Source organism: Staurois parvus, unplaced genomic scaffold (genome assembly GCF_062004578.1).
Source record: "Staurois parvus isolate SC_StPar_1 unplaced genomic scaffold, SC_StPar_1.0 ptg000980l, whole genome shotgun sequence".
Classification (NCBI taxonomy): domain Eukaryota; kingdom Metazoa; phylum Chordata; class Amphibia; order Anura; family Ranidae; genus Staurois; species Staurois parvus.
In genome coordinates, this window is record NW_028318776.1 from 1,081,935 (window position 1) to 1,109,438 (window position 27,504).

At 47.6% G+C, this 27,504-nt stretch overlaps 1 protein-coding gene across 3 annotated transcripts in view; it reads right to left on the minus strand.

The window, feature by feature from the left end:
• The window catches only part of YIPF7 (Yip1 domain family member 7), a 66,399-nt gene that overhangs the window by 28,170 nt on the left and 10,725 nt on the right, over nucleotides 1-27,504 (minus strand). For 2 of the 3 annotated variants that reach the window (XM_089657289.1, XM_089657291.1), the window contains one exon: nucleotides 1,955-2,121. In XM_089657289.1, coding sequence (XP_089513415.1) covers nucleotides 1,955-2,121 — 167 coding nt within the window. Of the gene's footprint in view, nucleotides 1-1,954; nucleotides 2,122-12,904; nucleotides 12,954-27,504 lie in introns of all 3 variants that reach the window. The other variant, XM_089657290.1, reaches the window with a different exon arrangement.

Consider the following 27,504-nt stretch of genomic DNA (forward strand, 5'->3'; position numbering starts at 1 on the left):
GTGATAGCAATAAAGTTAAATGAAAAAAAAGTCAAAAATTGTTACAATAAATAAATTAAATAATTAAAAAGCACCCCCCTCACCCCTGCACACACCCTAATGCAAACATGCCGTGTAGGGAGCACAGATCTATGGAAGTGTAGCGCTACCCCTGTAGGAGCCGCTAGAAAGATGCCCAAGGTTCTTTTCCCAGTAACTGCCCCACAGATAGGCACACGGTCAAAGTCACTAATTGGCTCAATGAACAGTCCAGGGGTATTCTTTTTGGTGCTTTTATTTTTGGTTAACTTGGATGGGGTTAGGGAATTGAGTGGGATACTCTAAAACTATACATACTATAATAGGTGGACACTTTCTCTTCTATGAACCAAGTCCTTTCACAGGTAAAGAGATGGACTAAGAAACTTGACGAGATTCATCCTCTTCTCTGTACAGTCCAAGCATAGTAATTTCACTAAGAAATTAATAGACTGAGCTCTTCAGGACACTGGACACTTTGTCCCCTTTAAACAAACAGCTGACTCCCTAACACCAAGAGGGTGGCAACAGCACACAGTCTCTAGGATCCCTCACAACTGTCTCTACTCACATATATCTTCAGTTGATTGGCTGCCTCCTTCCAATGCCTTCCAGACAGTTGCTCATTGTCATATCAGATTAGATCCACAGATAACAGCTCCAGCAACTTCAAGCAAACCCGGCCCCCCAGCTCACCCAGCTGGGACCAAGATGATCAGAAAACACATGGCAGGTGGTCCTAGGGGGCATAACAGACCCCCCAGGCTGTGATCTCCTCCTCAAGGACAAGACAATTGTGTTCCATGTCTCAAACTATACACTTTTCCAGCAACCATCTGTGCAATCTTCCCACAGGGATTGGCTTTGACAGAAATAAATTCATGCTGCTCATTTGCCGTGATCCAATCCTATATTCCAGACCTATCTAGAGATTCTGAAGGACCCCTCTGCACAATGCTACAGTATATACCCTTTCCAGCAAACCTTGCAATAAAAAATAGCGATTTTTAGTTCACACATATTGCAATACACGTTTAAGCTGGCCAGCTGCATCAAAGTAATCCCTTTTGACCAGTCCTAGTCTGCTATGTCAATGCAAATGCTACTGTGGACACAATGCCAATATGGGGCAAACAGACAAAAAGTAGGAAAGAGCTACTATGTTTAGGTCTGGATACTGACCCATAATGCAACAAATGAGATATACCATGTCTGTACTGCTGCTACCATGTCTGTACCTCTTTACTATATTTGTGTTAAATGACCTCCTTGGTTTGGATGGGGATATAACCCTATTGTAGACCTCCATCAATCAGTCAAATCTACTTGTCTGCCCCCACACCTGGCCCTGGGAGGCTCTTCAGGGTCAGTGTTGTAGCTCCATGCTATGTGAATCTCTCTCTCTCTCTCTCTCTCTCTCTCTCTCTCTCTCTCTCTCTCTCAATACAATCTGCAGAGTAAATATAAATTAATCAGTGAATGAGAATCGGTCCAAAATCTTAAGTACGATGATTAGATTCAGACTTGAAAAACTCCTGCCTCAGGTGTGGGGAAAGATGGGCCTTCTTATTTAACTGTTTCTAAAAATGCCCCCACTATATAAATTGTTTAGTAAAAGCCTGTGTTCATATGAGAGAATTTGCAGTTAGATTAGTCTATGAGGAGATGTATTGACTTAAATCATCCAATCATGTACAAATAAAAATCCTATTTTTCAGCTTTCCTAGAACATGACTGAGTCATGTTTAGCAAAGTGAATTTTCACTACATTCACTAAGGTAAGTGAAAATTTGTAAAGTGAACAACCTTAACTCATTTAGTAAATCAGTCACATTACGTATTATTTGAAATTGCAGGCTAAATTATCTCACACCCATACAGGGGTAATTTCTTAGCAAGAGCATAACTTTGCCTTTCATTGACACGTTCCCATTACCTTCTAACAAAGGAGGTTCATCTTCAAAGTTGCCACTAGGCTGAAAAATATATGGTGGACCATATGGTGATTCTGATGCAGAATATGATGGTTCTTCATAACCTGGCTGATCGAAAGAAGAAGACATCATTCCCGACTGAAGATATTCTTGCTTTGTCATTCTGTAACTGCAATAAAATGATCAGGGTATATAGACTGGTAGTGGCTTTCACAATAAAGCTGAACCCCATACACAAAATCTCTCTTTAAATATACGGTATGCCTCAATAATATAAAACCACTTTGTGTGCATGGAATTGTAAAACTATCAGTGACATTATCACTGTGCTGTTCATAGGCTGTGCAGGGAGCAGAGCAGTGGGAGGGACCCAGAAGGCCACACCCACTACAGGCTGCCTGCAGAAAACTACAGGAGGGGGCAGATATAGGACCAGTCACTCTACAAGAGCAGAGAGCAGCAGTGACTGGCCTTTATTTCAGGAAGCTCCTGCACAGAGGTAAAGTTTCACACTGGATTATTGTATGTTTCTGAAAAAAAAAATACACAAATCACACTGACATTCAAGAAAGAATAAACATGCCTTGTGTATTTAGATCAGTGGTCTCCAAACTGTAGCCAGATACAGCCCTTTACTTGTGTAGCACTACCCCCTTGGAAGTCACTAGAGATGTGGGTCCCCCTATAGTTTTGCACATCCAGGCAACACGCATTTCCTTCCAGACTTGCATTCCAGAGACAGTAAACTGTCCTTGAATTTGTTTTTTGGGGGGATTTTATTTGGGTATGATAACCTGGATGGGGATGAGGGATACATAGGATGCTCAAGGAACTGCAAAACTGAGGACAACTTCCCGGAACTATGTACAAGTAGTCAGAAGGGTTTTTCTCTTCTCTTCTTGGAGAGCTAGCCAGCCTCTCCTTGTGTACCTCCTCAGACCTCAGATGAAATTTCCCATTCACCCAGCTGCCCAAGGGAATCCCTGGCCAAGAGGTCCCAGAAGCTGCAACCCATAAAGCAGTCCCAGCTGGGGGCTAGTCAGGTTTCCCACCCGAATGCCCTTTCCCCTTATCCTGCCCGGGGGGGTGTAATTACTCACTCAGTCTCTCCTGCAAGCTTGTGGGTTGGTGGCTGCCTTCAGGCCTTATGCTGGGATAGCTCATTCCCTGCTTTCCAGGTTGCCCTCTCTCAGGAGATGGCAAGGCTGAGAAATCCTCCCTTCCAGCTTCTCTGCCTGCAGGTAGGACCCTATCCTGGACACCCTCCCAGGCTCCACACACACCATCCTGCTCAGTCCATCTTCCACCTGAACTCTCCTGCTGCTGAGCAGGCTCGATCACTCTTAAGGGCTGTCCTGACCCAATGCCAGGCCTTCTGCTTGGGGCTTGGTCAGGATCCCTTGAGAGTGCAGACCAGCCACTCCTCACCCCTGCCCACTGAATTATAGAGACTTCTTCAAATCGCTAGGTCAGGGGGAAGTTCCAGAGAGCTGGTCTGCAGAGCCTCTCTGTCAGGAATCCCCACTGCGACGGGCTCGGCGCAGGCGCAGTGCACCGCCCCTTGTCAGAATGTGGGCACTGAGACCTGGCCGTCCGCGGCGAGGGAGTTCGCGCATGCGCAGTAGGGACCGCGGGCGCGTGCGTGGCACCAATGGCAGCGCAGGGTGGGATATTTAAACGGCCCTGAACTGTCATTCAGTGCCTTCTGGTCTTTCCTTGTATCCTGTATCTGCGAACCTGTTCTAAGTAAGTTATTGACCCGGATTGTACCTGACCTTGTTGCCTTCTCCTGCCCAGACCCTTGCTTTGCCTGACCTCTCTCCTGAATGCCCCCGTTTGGATCTGACCTTCCGTTGCTGACCTGGCGTGTGACCCGACTACTCTCTGCCCACTGCCTTGTACTGCTCCGTCCCCACTGTTACCGACCCGGCCCGTTTGACCCTGCACTTGCTCAGCCATCCATCCCGACGGGATCACCCGACCTCCTCACATCAGGCTCTTCCCTGCGGGAGCCTCTGGCGAATACCGCTACCACTGACAGGCGTGCTCAGTAGCCACGACCTGGTCTCGGGGTACTTCAAGTCCATCCCCACCATCAGGGGCTCTGGTGAACACGTACCCTGGGGCTTAGATACCGTGCGCTGGGGACGCCTGGCCAGTGGAGTGCTAGTGGTACCGCCTGGTGGTCCCTTACAGTACCAGAAGGCCATGACTGAGCCTGGAGGAGGGTCAGCCCCGCTGGGAGATATTTGCAGGCACCTATCAGCCCTGACACAGGCTGTGGCAACCTTGCAGGACAAATGCACGCACCTGGAAAACCGTTTCCAGACCCGCTCTGCATCTGGCCCTGCTCCACAGGCCCCTGTTTCCGCTCCCCCGGTGGAAGAAGCTCTGGGGCCAGCTTCAGGGGCCTCTGCTCCTCTACCAAGGGTTGAACCCCGAGTACCATTACCTGAGCGTTTTCACGGGGACCGAACACGCTTCAGGTCTTTTCGGGATTCCTGCCTCCTGTTTTTTGAATTGCAACCCCGCACCTTCCTAACGGAATCAGTGAAAGTGGGATTTTTAATTTCACTATTGCAGGGTGAACCCCAAGATTGGGCCCATCGGTTAAGGGCAAACCATGACCCTCACCTGGGAACGGTCAGCGATTTTTTTGAAGCTATGGCCATCCTTTATGATGATCCACAGCGGGCAACCTCTGCTGAAGCAACGTTATCCATGCTTCGACAGGGCCGCCGGGCGGCAGAGGAATATGCCTCTGAATTTAGGTGTTGGATGGGGGACACACGCTGGAACGAGTTCGCGTTGCGACACCAGTTCCGTATGGGTCTGTCAGAGCCCTTGAAGGATGAGCTGGCCCGAGTGGGGGTTCCCGAGTCACTAGAAGACCTAATAGCCCTGACGATTCAAATAGACCGTAGACTGCGGGAACGCAGGTTGGAGAGGTCCGGTCAGGGTCACGGAAATGCATGGGGTCCAATTCCAGGCCCCAGCCAACGAACCATAACAAATATCCAGAACCCACTTCCAGGAGATGCGCAGGAACCAATGCAACTAGGCCTGGCTCGGCCTAAATTATCGCCAGAAGAACGCCAGCGGAGACGCTCTCTGAACCTCTGCTTCTACTGCGGTGAAGCCGATCATATGGTACGATCCTGCCCTCAGAAAATGAGTAAGTGCACCTCTTTTTCTTCTCTGGCTATTGGCAAGGTTAGTCCGTCCCAATACTTAGTGGTGCCCCTCTCCTTTCAGTTTCCAGAAAGGACCGTGGAGGTGACGGCCATAGTTGATTCAGGGGCATGCAGTTGTTTCCTGGATTTAGATTTTGCTCATCAGCAGGGGATTCCCCTCCAGCCCAGAAAACGGGGCTTTAACATATTTCCGGCAGATGGCTCCCAGATAAAGTCAGGAGTAGTTAACCAGGAAACTCCCCCTATCGCCACTACCATTGCTAACCAGCATCAGGAATTCCTCCGCCTAGATGCCATTACGTCACCTCTTTTTCCAGTCATTTTGGGACTCCCTTGGTTGCGGGCCCATAACCCCCAAATTGACTGGGAAACTGGGTCTATCTTGTTTCCGTCCCCGTATTGTCAGGAACACTGTCACACTGCGGGCTCAGCAGCCCCCCAGGTCCTCCTGTGCTCCGAGGGAGACTCCGACCTGAAACAGGTTATTCCCGCAGCATACCACGATTTCTTAGATGTATTCAGTAAGCGGGGGGCAGACACCTTGCCCCCCCACCGCCCGTATGACTGTCCAATTGATCTGTTGCCCGGCTGCGAGATCCCTTTTGGACGGATTTTTCCCCTGTCTGAGCTAGAATTGGGCGCCCTGAAGGAATACATAGAGGACAGTCTCCAGAAGGGGTTCATCCATGCCTCTACTTCACCAGCCAGAGCGGGGATCTTCTTTGTAGAGAAAAAAGACAAATCTCTGCGACCCTGCATTGACTATCGTGAACTGAACAGAGTCACGATTAAAAATCGTTACCCACTGCCATTGGTACCCGAATTATTTCAGAGCCTGAAGGCTGCGGCAATATTTACTAAACTTGATCTCAGGGGGGCCTACAACTTGGTTCGCATAAGGGAGGGGGATGAGTGGAAGACAGCATTTCGTACCCGGTTTGGGCATTTCGAATATCTGGTAATGCCATTTGGACTGTGCAATGCCCCAGCCACATTCCAACATTTTGTAAACAACATTTTCCGGGATTACCTTGACGTTTTTGTAATTGTTTACCTAGACGATATACTGATCTTCTCATCCTCTCTGGAGGATCACAGAATACACGTGACAAAGGTATTGGGTCGTTTGCGCCAGCATGGGTTATACGCCAAAGCAGATAAGTGCAGTTTCGAGCAGTCCAGCATTGCGTTTCTGGGGTTGATTATCTCCACCACGGGAATCGCAATGGACCCTCAGAAGGTCTCTGCAATTTTGGATTGGCCGGTGCCCACAGACAAAAAGGGCATCCAGCGCTTTATAGGCTTTGCAAATTTCTATCGGAAATTCATTAGGAACTTCTCGGGTCTGGTCTCCCCCATAACTCAGCTAACCAAACTTGGAACCCGCTTCAGATGGACGCCGGAGGCTCAGGAAGCCTTTGAGGCCTTGAAAAAACTATTTACCACGGCACCCATTTTGGGCCATCCAGACGCTTCCCTGCCCTACGTACTGGAGGTAGACGCATCTGAGAATGCGGTGGGTTCCATCCTGTCCCAGAGAAAAGGCACCAAAGAATTACTCCACCCCATAGCGTTCTTCTCAAGGAAGCTCACCCCAGCCAAGAAGAACTACGATATTGGCGATCGGGAGTTGTTAGCCATCAAAACTGCACTGGAAGAATGGAGGTACTTGCTGGAAGGGGCCTCACACCCCATCTTGATCTTCACTGATCACAAAAATCTCGAGTACCTGAGGACTGCCAAACGGTTACGTCCGCGGCAAGCAAGATGGGCACTGTTTTTCTCCAGATTCATATTCCATATCACTTACAGGCCTGGGTCCAAAAATACAAAACCCGATGCGCTATCACGCATGTTCGAAGACTCCAAAGAAGAACCGGTACCTGATACTATTCTGTCCTCAGGGAATTTCTTGGCTCTCCAAACTGACCTTCGGTCCAAACTAATGGATGCATCCACGACCACAGTGACCCCAGCTGGGGTACCCCTCCAAAACAAGGGGGGACTCCTCTGGAAGGAAGGATTGGTCATGGTACCCAAAGAGGTCCGAACCCTTGTCTTGGGACAGTGTCATGACCACCCAATGGCGGGACACTTTGGCCCAGCGAAGACCCTGGAACTTCTCCAACGTTCCTTTTGGTGGCCAAACATGGCCAAGGATTGCAGGCTCTACGTAAAATCTTGCACCATCTGTCAGAAGAACAAGCCATCGAGGAACAAGGCCTGGGGGCTGCTGCGGCCCTTGCCGATCCCCGAACGACCTTGGCAAAGGATCGCAATGGACTTTATAGTCGAGCTCCCCCCGTCTCAAGACCACACCGCAATCCTTGTAGTCATTGATCGATTATCGAAAATGGCTCACTTTTTACCATTACAAAAGACTCCGTCAGCAGCCGAGACTGCGCAAATTTTTATCCAGGAAGTTGTAAGACTACATGGAATCCCGGAGGACATCGTCTCGGATCGAGGGGTCCAATTCACGTCTAAATTTTGGAGGGCACTGTGCAAGGCCTTGGATATCAAATTATCCCTCTCCTCTGCGTTCCACCCCCAGACCAATGGACAGACCGAGAGGACCAACCAGACCCTAGAACAGTACCTGCGTTGCTACACATCCTTCCTACAGGATAATTGGCTACCACTCTTACCCCTGGCGGAGTTCGCGTACAACAACGCCAACCATTCCGCAACATGGCAATCACCGTTTTTTTCAAACTACGGATTTCACCCTGTCTTTCTCCCTGACTTGGTTCCTGAATGCCCAGTTCCGGCGACACAGGACACGCTAGCTTTCTTCTCCTCCAACAATAAGATACTACAGGAGGCTATTGCTCGGGCCCAGGAGGACTACAAGAAGGCGTTTAACAAAAGACGAAGAGGGGACCTGGTGCTGCAGCCCGGGGATAAAGTGTGGTTGGCAACAACGAACTTGAAAATGCTATGTCCATCGAAGAAATTAGGACCAAAGTTCATAGGCCCCTTTTGCATAAAGCGGGCGGTCAATGAGGTGGCATACGAACTTGTCCTCTCTGACACACTCAAGATACACCCGGTCTTCCATGTGTCTTTGCTGAAACCAGCAATCCCCGATGCCTTCCCAGAACGAGAATCTCGAAATCCGGAGGCCATAACGGTCGAAGGGGAAGAAGAATTTGAGGTGGAAACAATCCTGAAGTGCCGAAGGAGGGGGGGTCAAACCCAATTTTTTATTAAATGGAAGGGCTATGGCCCTGAGGATAATTCATGGGAACCAGCCCATAATGTCCATGCACCCCGACTTGTCCGGAGGTTCCTTCGTGATCACCCGTGGTGGAGAGATCGGGTGGGCACCCAGAGGTTGCCCGTAGGGGGGGGCAATGTCAGGAATCCCCGCTGCGACGGGCTCGGCGCAGGCGCAGTGCACCGCCCCGTGTCAGAATGTGGGCACTGAGACCTGGCCGTCCGCGGCGAGGGAGTTCGCGCATGCGCAGTAGGGACCGCGGGCGCGCGCATGGCACCAATGGCAGCGCAGGGCGGGATATTTAAACGGCCCTGAGCTGTCATTCAGTGCCTTCTGGTCTTTCCTTGTATCCTGTATCTGTGAACCTGTTCTAAGTAAGTTATTGACCCGGATTGTACCTGCCCAGACCCTTGCTTTGCCTGACCTCTTTCCTGAATGCCCCCGTTTGGATCTGACCTTCCGTTGCTGACCTGGCGTGTGACCCGACTACTCTCTGCCCGCTGCCTTGTACTGCTCCGTCCCCACTGTTACCGACCCGGCCCGTTTGACCCTGCACTTGCTCAGCCATCCATCCATCCATCCCGACAGGATCACCCGACCTCCTCACATCAGGCTCTTCCCTGCGGGAGCCCCTGGCGAATACCGCTACCACTGAGAGGCGTGCTCAGTAGCCACGACCTGGTCTCGGGGTACTTCAAGTCCATCCCCACCATCAGGGGCTCTGGTGAACACGTACCCTGGGGCTTAGATACCGTGCGCTGGGGACGCCTGGCCAGTGGAGTGCTAGTGGTACTGCCTGGTGGTCCCTTACACTCTCAGCCCTGACTGAAATTTTACCCCTTCTGACTATTCCTCCAGGCTGCCACTCAGCCTCTAACTAAAAAAATAATCATCTAGCTCCCCCTAGCTACTTAAGAGGGTGCTACACTTGCTTTTATCTGGCCATTGGGGCACTAGTTCATCCACTGATACAGAATATGGGGCATAATTTCCCCCAGTGACACCAATGATAGGACACAATTCCTCCAAGTGACACCAATGATGGGGAACAATTCCTTCCAATGACACCAATGATTGGACAATGTTTTTTCCGATTGACGTTAGGACCTTTTCTACTCCAAATGGCCACAGTCTGGCCCCCCTAAAATCTGAAAGACAATAAACTGGCCCTTTGTTTAGAAAGTTTGGGACCTCTGATTTAGATGACAATTGCTTATCCCAGAGTTCATATTTAATTTACATAAAAATGTAATTTGACTTTGTTTCTAAAATGATGTACAGAGATTTAAAGTGTTACTAAACCAGGACCTTGCATTCACTATATCTGGTCTCCCACAGTACACAGAACATGGAAGTGCATGCACTCTCCCAAGAAAACAAAAAACCTCTCTAGCAATACACACCAAATTGAGCATGTGCAGAGTAAGTCCACACAATATGTCTTATCAGGAGATAAGAGGGGGACACTAGAAGAAGGGGAGGATCAGAGTGGTCAAGATCAAACAGCGTTTTTACACAATGCAGAGGATTAACCCCTTAGGTTCCACAGTGAGTATAACAAGCATGCTTCACTGCACATACAGAAAATGTATATTATATAGGGCGCTCTTGTTGGAGCCCAACCTCTGTAGCTGTAAGATAAAGGTGCCAGATGGATATCAGGGATGGATGGATGGAAGCAGTAACACTAAGGCAGCTCTTCTTAGAGTGGAAGCAAGGCTCTAATGCAGTAACAAGAAAAAGAGAGGAAGGCGCCTCTAAGTGCAGTATTAACAATTTATTAGTAGGCAATGGAAAATTTGCACTTACAGAAATACTCTTGTGTTTTTATTTTTATTTCTATTTTTATTTCTGTTTTTATAATTGTATTAATTCTTGCACGATGCAGGAAAACATGTAGGTCCTTAGGACCCAAGAATTACTTGCCTCCCTCCCATTTCCTCCACACTATAAAAATGTCAGGGTTCTACTGGGGCTCAGGTCTGAAGAAGGAGCCTATTGAGCATGCTCTGAAATGCATTACCGCCCCTTTCACCTGCTACATCTGACTCTGCTCTTCAAGCTTCATTTTTGATGCACAGGCACATCCTGGACTCTACTTTCTGATCCTATAGGCATAGCTTGCTGCTGGACGGCTGGATGTCCCACCTGGATCCAATTACCACACCATGAGTCTTTTTAACCGTTTATCTTGTAAGTGCAAATTTTCCATTGTCTACTAATAAATTGTTAATACTGCACTTAGAGGCGCCTTCCTCTCTTTTTCTCTTCACTGCACATACAGACTGATTTTACTGTTGTGGGTTTAGTAACACTTTAAGGAGGAATCTATAGAGAAAGGTGGAGTTTCTGGCTGCCCGTCCCCAATATTAAATTCAAGAGCAAATTACCCCTTGGGACCTTCATGCAGCTGATGTAACATCACACAAGTTTTTATAAAAAAAATTGATATGCTTTATTCTACAAAAATACATTAAAAAAAATGAATTACATACTAAAATCATATGAGGACTCTGATAACCTGTTCTAATTACATAATCCCTTGAAGGGTTGAAATAACACACCATTCCCCAAAAGCCCCGATGCATGAAGCAAAGGGGATCTAAAAAGGGATGGTATAATCTCCAATCAGTTAGGGATACCCTCAATCATTTCATCACTATCTTAGGAGGTGGGAAAAACACAAACCCAAACCCCTGGGCAAATATCAGAAAATTCCCACCTCCATCAACGCAAACCAATGCTTTGATAGAGGTAGGAATCCTTGGAATACCTCCTGAGATAGTGATAAAGCTGTTGAGAGTATCCCTAACTGATTATAGATTATACCATCCCTTCCCCTACCAACATGGAAGAGGAATATCTGGGTTTCCCTGTTTTACCCCATGCACAAATTATATATGAGGGTGGGCTTGTCTCTCCCTTTGCTGCCATTATTTTGAGATGTCCACTTGGCCACCTGTGCACCACCATACTACTCACTTCACTATACAATATTTGCTGTTTAATTGATGTTTTAGATCCCCTTTGCTTCACGCACCCTGAGGAAGATCTTAATTTGGAATGTGTTGGGGCTTTTGGGGAATGGTGTGTTATTTTGACCCTTCAAAGGATTATATTGTATCATTAGAACAGCTTATCAGAGTCATAAAGCATTTTTTTTTATAAATACTATACCTATAGTTTATTTTCTGTCATGACACAATTTTAAGAGACACTGTCTCTTAGAGCCATATAAAACATACAGAGAAGAAAAAGGGACTTTTTAAGCACCAAACCTACAAAAGAAAAACAGATCTTATATAAAAAATACGAATTTATTGAACATAGTAGATCAATGAAAAAAACATAGACAAAATACATAAAACATCATTTTGATGTGGATGGCGATGATTAGGCTATATATCACCAAAGAGAAAAACTCTAACGTGTTTCAATTCATTGAATTTATAATTTGAATCTTCTTCAGGGGGAAAGGTGAGATGCCATAAACAGTATTATCGCCATTCATAAAAACAGAAATTCAAAGGATCCTTTGCTTGTTAATTTCAGGCATTGTCTATGCAAACAGACCCTTCAGTGGTCCAACCGAGTGAATGAATGATACAGTTGTCTAATGAAGGTCAATAGGGAATTGAAAATAGTAACTCACCCCTCTATCAAGCACTTAGATCAACCCAGACATCTGGGTTGTAGCACCATAATTATTATCGGTTAATAATTTTAAAATATAAAGTCTATAGAACGTACAGGGATATAGTTTGTATATATTGACAGCACGTCCAAAATGAACATAGAAAAAAATGAAATGAATTGAAACAAAGGGACTTTCAGGTGTCAACAGTCATCCCAAAAAAAGGTAAGTATACAACCTTGATAAAATCTGAAATTTGTATAACAAATACCAATGATTAAAAATATGTATCATAAAATATTGATGAATGCAAAGTGCCGGGATCACATTATCTATGGTCACTTACAAGAGCATCATCCAGACAGGGTACCTTTGCTATGACAGGATCTTGCACACACATTGAGTTTTAGACTTGGGGCGCTTCTCAAGAGCTCCTTATTGCTGTGTACATCCAGCTGGGCCTCCCCACTCTCTGGGTTATTTGGAGTACTCTGGTTGATCAGATGCAGTGCTATACATGTTATATATGTTATGGATTTGGTCTCCTTATGAAGCTAATTGACAGCGAAACGTGTCAATACCCATGACTACATCCTGTATTGTTGTCCTCGTATTGTTGTTATTTGTATATCTGTATGAGTATTATATGTGTTGAAGGTTTGGCAATACAGGCTAGGCGCTCTTCTGAATGACCATAGATATAGTGATCCCAGCACTCTGTATTCATCAATGTTTTTATGATGCATATTTTTAATCAATTGGTATTTGTAAAACAAATTTCTGATTTTATGAAGGTTACATAGTTACATAGTCTGGCTGAAAATAAACAAAAGTCCATCCAGCTCAACTATTTAAAAAAAAAAGTTATAATCCTACACCCACAGTTGATCCACAGTGTACTTACCTTTTTCTCGGGATGAATCTTGACATCTGAAAGTCTCTCTTTTCAATTCCTTTTTAAAAATGACAAAACCACCAAAAAAAAATCATTGCCCCTATGTATACTGTATATGTATGTCTGTATTCATTGCTTTGCTATTATAAGTAATTACAGTTATAGCCAAATCAAGGTCTGCAGCATGTGAAAATTGTTTTGGTCCATATGATTCAGCAGATGTGAGATCTAAAGTGGTTCAAATGACCGAAAGTAATTAGCTAAAGGTAATTTTTTGATGTGACTTGCACATTATACTTGCTTGGTAATGCATGTTTTGTTAATAGAAACATATACAAATTGCAAAAGTACCCTCTAGTGGTCATCTTTATATTACAAAGCTCGATTAGCTACAATACAAAAATAAACTTTTGAGTACAGCTGAACTCTGGGGAACTTTCATAACTGTCCAAAAAAATATACATAAAGTGTCCATAAAAAGCAAATAAATATATATATATATATATATATATTCCAAATTCAAAGGAGAGTCCCAACATGAACTTCAGTGAATAGAATATGATCCTACACAGCACCACAGTTGTGGAAATAAATCTACTTACTGTTCACCCTCAAATGATAGAGTGGTCAACTGCGCCTTTAGACTGGGTTCACATATGTGCAGGCCGGTTTGAAGTGCAATTTAAAAGCACAGTCCTGTGCGAATTTGTTCAGTGGTTCAGGTGCGATTCCAATGCAAATTGTTAAAGTGTGTAACATTAGAAATTGCACCTGAACCGGACTGAGAATCGCACAAGACTCTTTTTCAAATCGCACTGCGGTCAGCCCACACTTATGTGAATGGGCTCCACAGAAAAGCTTCTTGGTTCACATGTCATGCGAATCGGTATGGTTCAAAACGCATCCAGTTTTGCATATATGTGAACTGCATGAGAGGTTTAGAATTTTCCCCATTCAGCTTTAAAGTGTTACTAAACCCAGGACCCTGCATCTACTATATCTGGTCTCCCACAGTACACATAACATAGAAATGCAATTATTTTAGTAAATATAAACCGCTAAATACTATTTTTAATCAGCAGTTAGAGCAGTCTTGTGACTTCTATCAATCACCTGCAGAGCACTGGTTAATGCTTGTAGGAGGAGTGTTCATTCTCCCCTGATTGTCCTATGAGGCTGCATAACCCCTAATCCTCTATCTGGACAGCGCTGATTGACCCTGTGCTGATCACATGCACTCTCCCAGGAAAAAAAACCTCTCTAGTAATACACACCAAACTGAGCATGTGCAGCTTCCCCCAAGGCTCTGTTCTATCAGCAGATGGATTGGGAACTGTAGAAGAAGGGGAGGATCAGAGAAGACAGGATCAAACAGATTTTTTTACACAATGCGGAGGAATATCCCCTTAGGTTCCACAGTGAGTATAACAAGCATGCTTTACTGCATATACTGACAGATTTTACTGTTGTGGGTTTAGTAACACCTTAATATTATTTTAAAATTTGTAGCAATTGCTTTGATGATTTCTGTGCTAAAATGCACCATACATAATTGTTTCTCTGTGCCATGCTGGTGCTTAATATAAACCTGTGCCAAGACTATCCACAATAAACTATTTACATATTCTGAACAAGCATTTAAAATCTTTAAAACACATTCTCATTAGCCTTTTTAGATATAGGCATTGTGGAGAAATTGTACAAACAAATGGCAACCACCCCAACTTATAACAGCATTTTGTAGCAAGGAGCACATGAAAGGGCAATTCATGTAAAAAATCAACAAACATAAATTCCGAGCTCACTTAACAGCCAGCCTGCAACAAAGTGAATTACCCTGTCTAACAGTCCATGTTAAAACAAGGGGTTTAGTTTGCACACATTTGCAAATACAGTATATGCGCAAGCTGCAGAGGCCACGTCACAGCACCCCAGTGCTGTGACGTGACCACAATTTATAGATTTATAAATCTATAAATTGTGAGAGTCTCCAAAGTTGGAGCACATACTGTATATAATAATGGATAGATTAAGGGCAGGTATGCCTGGAGGGAGCCCAACCCTTGCCTAAAGGTATAGGGATGCGCTGGACACCAAGCAATAGCACAACGGCAGCAAAGGTATCCAGTGCACCCAATTCACGAACAGTACAAACAAATGGCAGTCCATAGAGAACAGTGGGCTCTATCCATGTCTGCTCTACATAAACTAAGTGGACACGGACCTGTCATCAGCTTGCTCTGCTCAGATCAAAAAGGGGTCAGTGGAAAGATCCCCTGCTAATCGTATTGGAGTCCACCTCTTGAGTTTCTGCCACCAGACTGACAGGGAATCATTGCCAGCATCGGGGTATTAGGCAATGGTGGCATCTGATTGGCTGTTAGAGTGGACAGCAGAAAACAGCACTGTGAAATACTACTCCTCTCACATAGGATGCTGTGCTGTACACTATGGGTCTGGAAAGGCCTACAAAGAGCTTGCACTACTGGACCAGAACTCAAGTCAAATGGTTAGCACTTCTGCCTGGCAGTACTAGGATCATTGGTTCGAATTCCAACCATGGCACCACCTGCCTGGAATTTGCATGTTCTCCTTGTGCCTGTGTGGGTTTTCTCTGGGTACTCCGGTTTTCTCCCACACTCCAAAGACATGCTGGCAGGTTATTCGGATCCTGTCTAAATTAGCCCTAGTATTTGTATGTATGTATGAATATAAGTTGGGGACTTTAGATTGTACGCCCCTTGAGGGTTAGGGACTGATATGAATGTACAATATATATATCTGTAAATCACTGCGTAAATTGACAGCGCTGTATACATAACTGTAAGTGGCTTTTAGTAAGTTACTTACTAGGATTAACAATGGAGATCCAAAGAAACAAGGGAATTGTTTTAAATGATTGTGCATTTGGAATTACTTTTTTTTTTGACCCTACGAACTGTCAATGTATGTCATATCAAAAACTGCCAATTCTAATTATATTCTTGACAATATGGCCTTTTCTGGCAGCTTTCTACCATAAGTGTCAATGTCAATCATCACAATTTCCTACATTTAGGGCATGAAAAGCCTCAGGAAGTTTGGTAACATGATTATTCCATTCCTCGACAACCAGTCATGTCTTCTAATACCGTCTTTGAAAAAGATGGCACACCGTCATTATGCCCTGTGTGCCTGGCAGTTTGTAGATGCCACTTTCTAAGACCATTGGATTGGTAGAGGATGACTTCTTTAGCAGCCTTCATCACCTAATTTAGCAACATTAGTCTTTTTTTTGTGAGGTCATGTTGAAAGTGTTGCATAAGCAAAAAACCTATTCCTATAATGACCTTAGGGCTAGGATTATAAATACAATCCATCGTATCCAATAGGGATGCATCAATACCTTTTTCTTTGGATCAGTGAGTACAAGTACTGATACTTTCAGTCCAGTACTTGCTGAGTACCGATGCTTTGCGGTACCATTTGTGTCAATACAAAATGTATGTACGCAAATTGCATTGCAAAGAATAGCATGCAATTTTAACAGGAATGTGATTCCTGTCCAAATTGAATGTGATTTCCTCTCTGCTCCTGTGTGAACCCAGACTTGTCATACAGGAGCGATGCGTGAAACCTCCTTGCACCAAACCCATGCTGTCACAGAAGGAAAAGCTGTGGATTTGAAATCCCCATGACTTTCTTTCCTCTCAGTACAGAGATGACAGTATGGACTAGACAGCTTTTGATTGGTCATCACTGTGACTGTGCTGACCAATCAAAATCCATCTAGCCTGTACTGTCATTAGAGATGAGCGAATCGAAGTATCCGAAGTGGAATTCGAGTCGAATATCGGAAAAATTTCGATTCGTGCCGAATCCGAAAAACAGCCTAATTCGGACGCGCGAATCGAAATTTTTCCGAAAATGGCGGCTGACATGTGCGGCGACGGAGCGGGGATGTCGGGGAAGGCGCGCAGACAAGGCGCGCTGCCCCATAATGCATTCCTCAACGACATGTGATCGCATCAGCCAATCAGCAGCCAGCCAGCCAGCACTGTGTAATGGTCGAGGTATATATAGCGGCCATTTTGGAAATCTTCATTTGCCTGCAGTCATTGAACAGAGGCAGACCGCTCTGTACTAGGGACAGGGACAGAGTTAGGGCCACAGAAACGAGAATTGGGGACAGAGAGAAGTTACTTAGGGACAGAGAACCATTACTCAGGGACACAGACTTGTTAATGAGGGCCACAGAATCGTTATTTAGGGACAAAGAAACGCTAGTTAGGGCCACAGAATTCATACTCAGGGACAGACAGAATTTTCACTCAGTGCCAGAGAATTGTTACTTAGGGCCACAGAAACGTTATTAGGGCCACAGAATTTTTACTCAGGGACAGACAGAATTGTTACTGAGTGCCAGAGAATTGTTACTCAGGGACAGACAGAATTGTTACTGAGTGCCAGAGAATTCTTACTCAGGGCCACAGAATTCATACTCAGGGACAGACAGAATTGTTACTCAGGGACAGACAGAATTGTTACTGAGTGCCAGAGAATTGTTACTCAGGGACAGACAGAATTGTTACTGAGTGCCAGAGAATTGTTACTCAGGGACAGACAGAATTGTTACTGAGTGCCAGAGAATTGTTACTCAGGGACAGACAGAATTGTTACTGAGTGCCAGAGAATTGTTACTCGCACAGACACAAAATTGTTACTTGCACAGACACAGAATTGTTACTCGCACAGACAGAATTGTTACTCAGGGCCACAGAATTCATACTCAGGGACAGACAGAATTGTTACTGAGTGCCAGAGAATTGTTACTCAGGGACAGACAGAATTGTTACTGAGTGCCAGAGAATTGTTACTCAGGGACAGACAGAATTGTTACTGAGTGCCAGAGAATTGTTACTCAGGGACAGACAGAATTGTTACTGAGTGCCAGAGAATTGTTACTTGCACAGACACAAAATTGTTACTTGCACAGACACAGAATTGTTACTCGCACAGACACAGAATTGTTACTCAGGGCCACAGAATTCATACTCAGGGACAGACAGAATTGTTACTGAGTGCCAGAGAATTGTTTCTCAGGGACAGACAGAATTGTTACTGAGTGCCAGAGAATTGTTACTCAGGGACAGACAGAATTGTTACTGAGTGCCAGAGAATTGTTACTCGCACAGACACAAAATTGTTACTTGCACAGACACAGAATTGTTACTCGCACAGACACAGAATTGTTACTGAGTGCCAGAGAATTGTTACTCAGGGACAGACAGAATTGTTACTGAGTGCCAGAGAATTGTTACTCAGGGACAGACAGAATTGTTACTGAGTGCCAGAGAATTGTTACTCAGGGACAGACAGAATTGTTACTGAGTGCCAGAGAATTGTTACTCGCACAGACACAAAATTGTTACTTGCACAGACACAGAATTGTTACTCGCACAGACACAGAATTGTTACTCAGGGCCACAGAATTCATACTCAGGGACAGACAGAATTGTTACTGAGTGCCAGAGAATTGTTACTCAGGGACAGACAGAATTGTTACTGAGTGCCAGAGAATTGTTACTCAGGGACAGACAGAATTGTTACTGAGTGCCAGAGAATTGTTACTCGCACAGACACAAAATTGTTACTTGCACAGACACAGAATTGTTACTCGCACAGACACAGAATTGTTACTCAGGGCCACAGAATTCATACTCAGGGACAGACAGAATTGTTACTGAGTGCCAGAGAATTGTTACTTAGGGACAGACAGAATTGTTACTGAGTGCCAGAGAATTGTTACTCAGGGACAGACAGAATTGTTACTGAGTGCCAGAGAATTGTTACTCGCACAGACACAAAATTGTTACTTGCACAGACACAGAATTGTTACTCGCACAGACACAGAATTGTTACTCAGGGCCACAGAATTCATACTCAGGGACAGACAGAATTGTTACTGAGTGCCAGAGAATTGTTACTCAGGGACAGACAGAATTGTTACTGAGTGCCAGAGAATTGTTACTCAGGGACAGACAGAATTGTTACTGAGTGCCAGAGAATTGTTACTCAGGGACAGACAGAATTGTTACTGAGTGCCAGAGAATTGTTACTCAGGGACAGACAGAATTGTTACTGAGTGCCAGAGAATTGTTACTCGCACAGACACAAAATTGTTACTTGCACAGACACAGAATTGTTACTCGCACAGACACAGAATTGTTACTCAGGGCCACAGAATTCATACTCAGGGACAGACAGAATTGTTACTGAGTGCCAGAGAATTGTTACTCAGGGACAGACAGAATTGTTACTGAGTGCCAGAGAATTGTTACTCAGGGACAGACAGAATTGTTACTGAGTGCCAGAGAATTGTTACTCGCACAGACACAAAATTGTTACTTGCACAGACACAGAATTGTTACTCGCACAGACACAGAATTGTTACTCAGGGCCACAGAATTCATACTCAGGGACAGACAGAATTGTTACTGAGTGCCAGAGAATTGTTACTCAGGGACAGACAGAATTGTTACTGAGTGCCAGAGAATTGTTACTCAGGGACAGACAGAATTGTTACTGAGTGCCAGAGAATTGTTACTCGCACAGACACAAAATTGTTACTTGCACAGACACAGAATTGTTACTCGCACAGACACAGAATTGTTACTGAGTGCCAGAGAATTGTTACTCAGGGACAGACAGAATTGTTACTGAGTGCCAGAGAATTGTTACTCAGGGACAGACAGAATTGTTACTGAGTGCCAGAGAATTGTTACTCAGGGACAGACAGAATTGTTACTGAGTGCCAGAGAATTGTTACTCGCACAGACACAAAATTGTTACTTGCACAGACACAGAATTGTTACTCGCACAGACACAGAATTGTTACTCAGGGCCACAGAATTCATACTCAGGGACAGACAGAATTGTTACTGAGTGCCAGAGAATTGTTACTCAGGGACAGACAGAATTGTTACTGAGTGCCAGAGAATTGTTACTCGCACAGACACAAAATTGTTACTTGCACAGACACAGAATTGTTACTCGCACAGACACAGAATTGTTACTCAGGGCCACAGAATTCATACTCAGGGACAGACAGAATTGTTACTGAGTGCCAGAGAATTGTTACTCAGGGACAGACAGAATTGTTACTGAGTGCCAGAGAATTGTTACTCAGGGACAGACAGAATTGTTACTGAGTGCCAGAGAATTGTTACTTGCACAGACACAGAATTGTTACTCGCACAGACACAGAATTGTTACTCGCACAGACACAGAATTGTTACTCAGGGCCACAGAATTCATACTCAGGGACAGACAGAATTGTTACTGAGTGCCAGAGAATTGTTACTCAGGGACACCTAATCGTTGAATTAAATAGTATGTCAGACAACATGCAGAGGAGTGGCAGAGGAGGCAATGTTTTAGGAGCGAGCAGACGTGGCAGCAGAGGAAGGGGTCGAGGCAGCAGTATTCGCAGCCAGAGGCCAGTGCTCCCGGTGTCATCCAGCGGTCGTGTCTCCACCGACAACCCTGCCGTCATTGATTGGTTGGCTCGGTCGTCTTCCTCTTCCCAGGTCACCTCTGACACCTACAGCCAACGGTCGGTGGGTACGTCAGACACAACCGTTAGTTGGCATGGCCCGGGAGCAAGCCCACTGAAATCACGTGTCCTCTACCTGCCCCTGTCCTTTGCTGTTCCCTCACCAAGCGAAGTATCGCATGCTGTGGGCTCAGCCCCACTGTACAGTGAGGAAGAGCTAACAGAGGGCGGTCAGGAACAGGGGGAGACATCGGCCTTTTCAGCAGCCAAGCGAACAAGTACTGGCGAGGAGAGTGGCTCGGTAGCCGGTCTAGAGACAGGTCTGTCTCCTGACCCAGACGCAGCCGAGGGGGCTAGTAGTGAGGCGGAGACCCTACTTGATGATGAGGAGGTTGATCGCACTTGGCAGCCTCGTCGTCATCAGGCAATTTCTTCCGCATCATCAGGAGAAGAGGGTGGCAGCTTGGCAGCGAGCAAAACAGTCGGTGGGTTGCCCAGGAGACAGCAGCAGGGTCGCATCAGTGTCAGTGGAGCCAAACGTCCACGGAGTAGAGCACCAGCTCCACTGCAGCCTACCACCACGGCCAGTAGTGGTGCCGGTGCGCACGGAGGAAGTAGCAGTCAGCCAGTGAAGAGTAGCGGGGGCAAAGTTTCCTACTCGGTGGTGTGGCAATTTTTCCTCAAGCCGCCCGAGGAAGTAAACGTAGCCGTATGTCGACTATGTGGCCAGAAATGCAAGCGTGGCCAGGGGGCCCATGTTGGGACTACAGCGTTGCGTCAGCATATGCAGCGTCACCATTCGGTGGCCTGGGAAAACCGTGATAAACGTACGGCGGTTCTGCCTGCCCCAGCCCCCGCTCCATCACCCGCTCCGTTACTTGCTCCGTCACCCGACGTCGTCAATCGCCCTCTATCAGCCAGTCAAGGCTCCAACACCTCTGCTGAGGGGAGTTGTCGCTCGTTGGCATCTTCCGCTCGTTCAGATGCTCCTTCTCCTGCTACTCCTCTTCTCGGATTCCGTCAACAGTCTTTCTTGGAATCCGTATCCAAGAGACAACAGTTTGCGAGCACGCACCCGACGGTGCAAAAGCTGAACGTCCTCCTGTCCAAGTTGCTGGTGCTGCAGTCCCTCCCTTTCCAACTGGTGGACTCAGCACCTTTCCGAGAAATGATGGCTTGTGCCGCGCCGCGGTGGAGAGTGCCAAGCCGTCATTTCTTTGCCCAAAAGGCAGTGCCAGCCCTGCATTCACATGTAGAAGAGATGGTGGGCCAGTCTTTGAGCATGTCGGTCTCTGCCAAAGTGCACGGCAGCGCCGACGTGTGGAGCTGTAACTACGGTCAGGGACAGTACATGTCATTTACGGCCCACTGGGTGAACGTGGTGCCGGCACAGCCGCACCAGCAACTTGGACAGGTCACGACGCTTTTGCCTCCACGTTTGCACGTCCTTGGTCCAGCAAGCATGTCCGCCTCTACCACCTCTTTTTCCGCCGTGTCCTCAGCCGCCACCCCCGTGCCAAGTCCCATTACCCGACCGGCATATCACATGTGCAGGGCGCAACGGTGTCACGCTGTGCTGCACCTGGTATGCCTTGGCGAACGTAGTCACACAGGGGAGGAACTGCTGAGTGTAATGAACAGAGAAATCGACAGATGGCTGTCTCCGCGCAAACTAAAAATCGGAACCATGTTGACTGACAACGGAAAGAACATGGTGTCTGCTCTGCGTCAAGGAAGGTTGTGCCATGCGCCATGCATGGCTCACGTGTTCAATCTGGTTGTCAAGCGGTTCCTAAAATCCACCATCCCACTGCAAGACATCCTTAAAATGTCACGTAAACTGTGCATGCATTTCAGCCATTCCTACACCGCAAAGAACACCCTCATTGAGCTGCAGCGGCAGAACGGAATTCCACAGCATCGCCTGATCTGCGACGTTGCAACAAGGTGGAATTCAACCCTACACATGTTAGACCGCCTTTACGAGCAGCGAAAGGCCATCACCGATTTCCTGATGTTACAAGCGGATAAAGGTACTCCCCTGTGTAACTTAGATGTCAGCCATTGGCAGCTCATGCGTGACACCTGCCGCTTGCTCAGGCCCTTTGAGGAGGCCACGCTATTCGTGAGTCGGCAGGACTATGGGATGAACGACGTCATTCCTCTGTTGCACGTCCTGGAACAAATGCTGTTAACAATGGCTGGTCAGGGTGCGGTAGACGTGGCGCACAGATCTCAACGCCACATGACCCCTGTGGGGGCAGGACAGGAAGAAGAGGAGGAGGTAGAGGAGGACATTTGTGCTCAGGAATTATTGAGTGAAATGGGTGGTTTTTCCACTCAGCGGACAGGAGTGGAGGAGCAGGAGCATCTGGTAGAGGAGGAGGAGGAGGAGACAGAGGACCCAGACGCACCGTGGCAGTATGCTGTGGAGATGGAGGCAGGGAGTCCCTCGCATTCCTTGGCACAAATGGCCCATAGCATGCTCGGTTGCTTGCGTAGCGACAGCCGAATAATAACCATCAGACAGAGGGATGACTTTTGGCTGTCCACCTTGTTGGACCCTCGCTACCGGTCCAAAATGGTGGCCTTTTTCACACCTGCTGAGAGGGAGGCCAAAATTACGTACTATAAAAACCACCTATGTAGTCAGTTGGTCTCTGCCTTTGTGCGCCAACGTCCATCCTCAGACACTGTGGGCCCTGTGCGCTCGCGTTCCGCTGGCATGGCAGCAGGGGAGGGGTGGGGTGGTAGGAGCAGTGGCAGCTCCACCAGCAGCGGCTGCCTCAGTCTGCAGTCGATGATGAGTAGCTTTCTTCACCAGCGCAGTGAGGAAACTACTAACCAGCCGCAGCAGCAGCAGCAGCATCAGGTGGACCTGGAGCAGGAGCTCAAACAACAGGCTTGGGCCTACTTGGACAGCACCCTGCCAACCGAGGTAGACAATCCCCTTGACTACTGGGCAACGAAACTTGACCTTTGGCCCCAACTAGCTGAATTTGCCCTTGAAAGGCTGTCATGCCCGGCCAGTAGCGTGGCATCGGAGCGCGTGTTTAGTGCGGCAGGAGGTATTGTAACTCCGCGGAGGACACGACTGTCCACCCAAAGTGTGGAGAGACTCACGTTTGTGAAAATGAATCAGGCGTGGATTAGTCTGGATTTCAAACCACCAGTTCCTGACACAACTGACTAAATCCGCCATGAATCATGCCTCAAACATGTGCCACTTTCAGGTCTCCTCACACTGCTGGTGTGTTTAATTTTTTGACATAGGGTGCAGGCAGATTACGGGCCTCACATAGCTGCTGCCAGGCCCCTAATCTGCCATGGGCCCCTATATACCGCCTCCTCATGCTGCTGCCAAGTCTAGAGTCTCTCATGGGTCCCTGTACGGCCTCCCATTGCTGCTGTCTCCATCGCCACACTCTGCTGCCATGTGCCACTTTCAGGTCTCTTCACACTGCTGGTGTGTTTAATTTTTTGACATAGGGTGCAGGCAGATTACGGGCCTCACATAGCTGCTGCCAGGCCCCTAATCTGCCATGGGCCCCTATATACCGCCTCCTCATGCTGCTGCCAAGTCTAGAGTCTCTCATGGGTCCCTGTACGGCCTCCCATTGCTGCTGTCTCCATCGCCACACTCTGCTGCCATGTGCCACTTTCAGGTCTCTTCACACTGCTGGTGTGTTAAATTTTTTGACATAGGGTGCAGGCAGATTACGGGCCTCACATAGCTGCTGCCAGGCCCCTAATCTGCCATAGGCCCCTATATACCGCCTCCTCATGCTGCTGCCAAGTCCAGAGTCTCTCATGGGTCCCTGTACGGCCTCCCATTGCTGCTGTCTCCATCGCCACACTCTGCTGCCATGTGCCACTTTCAGGTCTCTTCACACTGCTGGTGTGTTTAATTTTTTGACATAGGGTGCAGGCAGATTACGGGCCTCACATAGCTGCTGCCAGGCCCCTAATCTGCCATGGGCCCCTATATACCGCCTCCTCATGCTGCTGCCAAGTCCAGAGTCTCTCATGGGTCCCTGTACGGCCTCCCATTGCTGCTGTCTCCATCGCCACACTCTGCTGCCATGTGCCACTTTCAGGTCTCTTCACACTGCTGGTGTGTTAAATTTTTTGACATAGGGTGCAGGCAGATTACGGGCCTCACATAGCTGCTGCCAGGCCCCTAATCTGCCATGGGCCCCTATATACCGCCTCCTCATGCTGCTGCCAAGTCTAGAGTCTCTCATGGGTCCCTGTACGGCCTCCCATTGCTGCTGTCTCCATCGCCACACTCTGCTGCCATGTGCCACTTTCAGGTCTCTTCACACTGCTGGTGTGTTTAATTTTTTGACATAGGGTGCTGCAAGATAACGGGCCTCACATAGCTGCTGCCAGGCCCCTAATCTGCCATAGGCCCCTATATACCGCCTCCTCATGCTGCTGCCAAGTCCAGAGTCTCTCATGGGTCCCTGTACGGCCTCCCATTGCTGCTGTCTCCATCGCCACACTCTGCTGCCATGTGCCACTTTCAGGTCTCTTCACACTGCTGGTGTGTTTAATTTTTTGACATAGGGTGCAGGCAGATTACGGGCCTCACATAGCTGCTGCCAGGCCCCTAATCTGCCATGGGCCCCTATATACCGCCTCCTCATGCTGCTGCCAAGTCCAGAGTCTCTCATGGGTCCCTGTACGGCCTCCCATTGCTGCTGTCTCCATCGCCACACTCTGCTGCCATGTGCCACTTTCAGGTCTCTTCACACTGCTGGTGTGTTAAATTTTTTGACATAGGGTGCAGGCAGATTACGGGCCTCACATAGCTGCTGCCAGGCCCCTAATCTGCCATGGGCCCCTATATACCGCCTCCTCATGCTGCTGCCAAGTCTAGAGTCTCTCATGGGTCCCTGTACGGCCTCCCATTGCTGCTGTCTCCATCGCCACACTCTGCTGCCATGTGCCACTTTCAGGTCTCTTCACACTGCTGGTGTGTTTAATTTTTTGACATAGGGTGCTGCAAGATAACGGGCCTCACATAGCTGCTGCCAGGCCCCTAATCTGCCATGGGCCCCTATATACCGCCTCCTCATGCTGCTGCCAAGTCCAGAGTCTCTCATGGGTCCCTGTACGGCCTCCCATTGCTGCTGTCTCCATCGCCACACTCTGCTGCCATGTGCCACTTTCAGGTCTCTTCACACTGCTGGTGTGTTAAATTTTTTGACATAGGGTGCAGGCAGATTACGGGCCTCCCATAGCTGCTGCCAGGCCCCTAATCTGCCATAGGCCCCTATATACCGCCTCCTCATGCTGCTGCCAAGTCCAGAGTCTCTCATGGGTCCCTGTACGGCCTCCCATTGCTGCTGTCTCCATCGCCACACTCTGCTGCCATGTGCCACTTTCAGGTCTCTTCACACTGCTGGTGTGTTAAATTTTTTGACATAGGGTGCAGGCAGATTACGGGCCTCCCATAGCTGCTGCCAGGCCCCTAATCTGCCATAGGCCCCTATATACCGCCTCCTCATGCTGCTGCTAGGTCCAGAGTCTCTCATGGGTCCCTGTACGGCCTCCCATTGCTGCTGTCTTCATCGCCACACTCTGCCATGTGCCACTTTCAGGTCTCCTCACACTGCTGGTGTGTTTAATTTTTTGACATAGGGTGCTGGCAGATTACGGGCCTCCCATAGCTGCTGCCAGGCCCCTAATCTGCCATAGGCCCCTATATACCGCCTCCTCATGCTGCTGCTAGGTCCAGAGTCTCTCATGGGTCCCTGTACGGCCTCCCATTGCTGCTGTCTCCATCGCCACACTCTGCCATGTGCCACTTTCAGGTCTCCTCACACTGCTGGTGTGTTGAATTTTTTGACATAGGGTGCTGGCAGATTACGGGCCTCCCATTGCTGCTGCCAGACATGTAATCTGCCATGGGCCCCCGTACCGACTCCTCATGCTGTGACGTTGCAACAAGGTGTAATTCAACCCTACATATGTTAGACCGCCTTTACGAACAGCTAAAGGCCATCACCGATTTCCTGATGTTAAAAGCGGATAAAGGTACTCCCTGTGTAACTTAGATGTCAGCCATTGTCAGCTCATGTGTGACACCTGCGCTTGCTCAGGCCCTTTGAGGAGGCCACGCTATTCGTGAGTCGGCAGGACTATGGGATGAATGAGGTCAAATCGGCCATGGGCCCCCGTACCGCCTGTTCACGCTGATGCTGGTCCCACAGTGTGACCTGGGTCCCTGTACGGCCTCCCATTGCTTCCACTCTGCCATGTACCTCTTTGAAATCTCCTCACACTCCTGCGGTTGTCCATTTTGTCATAGGTTGCTGGCAGATTAGCGGCCTCCCATAGGTGCCGCCAGGCCCCATATCGGCCATGGGCCCCCGTACCGCCTGGTCACGCTGCTGCTGGGCCCACAGTGTGACCTGGGTCCCTGTACCGCCTCCCATTGCTCCCACTCTGCCATGTGCCACTTTCAGGTCTCCTCACGCTCCTGCTGGTTTCCATTTTGTCATAGGTTGCTGTATGGCCTCCCATTGCTGCTGCCTCCACCGCCACACTGTGGCTCCAAACACTGGTTTTGGCCCCGTGACTGGCCAAAGGAGTGAAGTGTGCAGTGATTCTAAGATCGACGGCACTCATCTGCATGTCATACTGACAGACAGTATTATTTCTCTTCCCCAGCAGACTCCAAGGGCATTTAAATTAAAGGTACAGTGTTCTGCACTAATATTAAGTCTCTCTGAAGCCTAGAAACACCCTTTTTTAAGTTAAATTCACAGAGAATTTATTCGACTCGAATCGAATATTGTCCACGAATTCGCCGAATCAGTCGAATCGAATTTTTCATTTCTTCGCTCATCTCTAACTGTCATCAATACAAGGAAAGGAGAGAAAACCACTTCACAGGTCTGGGTATTTGAAATCCCCGCAGCTTTCTCTCCTCTTTTTGCAGGGATGACAGTATGGGCTAGACAGCTTCTGATTGGTCAGCACCATGAATTTGCTAACCAATCAAAAGCCGTCTTGCCTGTACTGTCATCCCTGCACTGAGAGGAGAGAAAGTTACAGGGAATTCAAA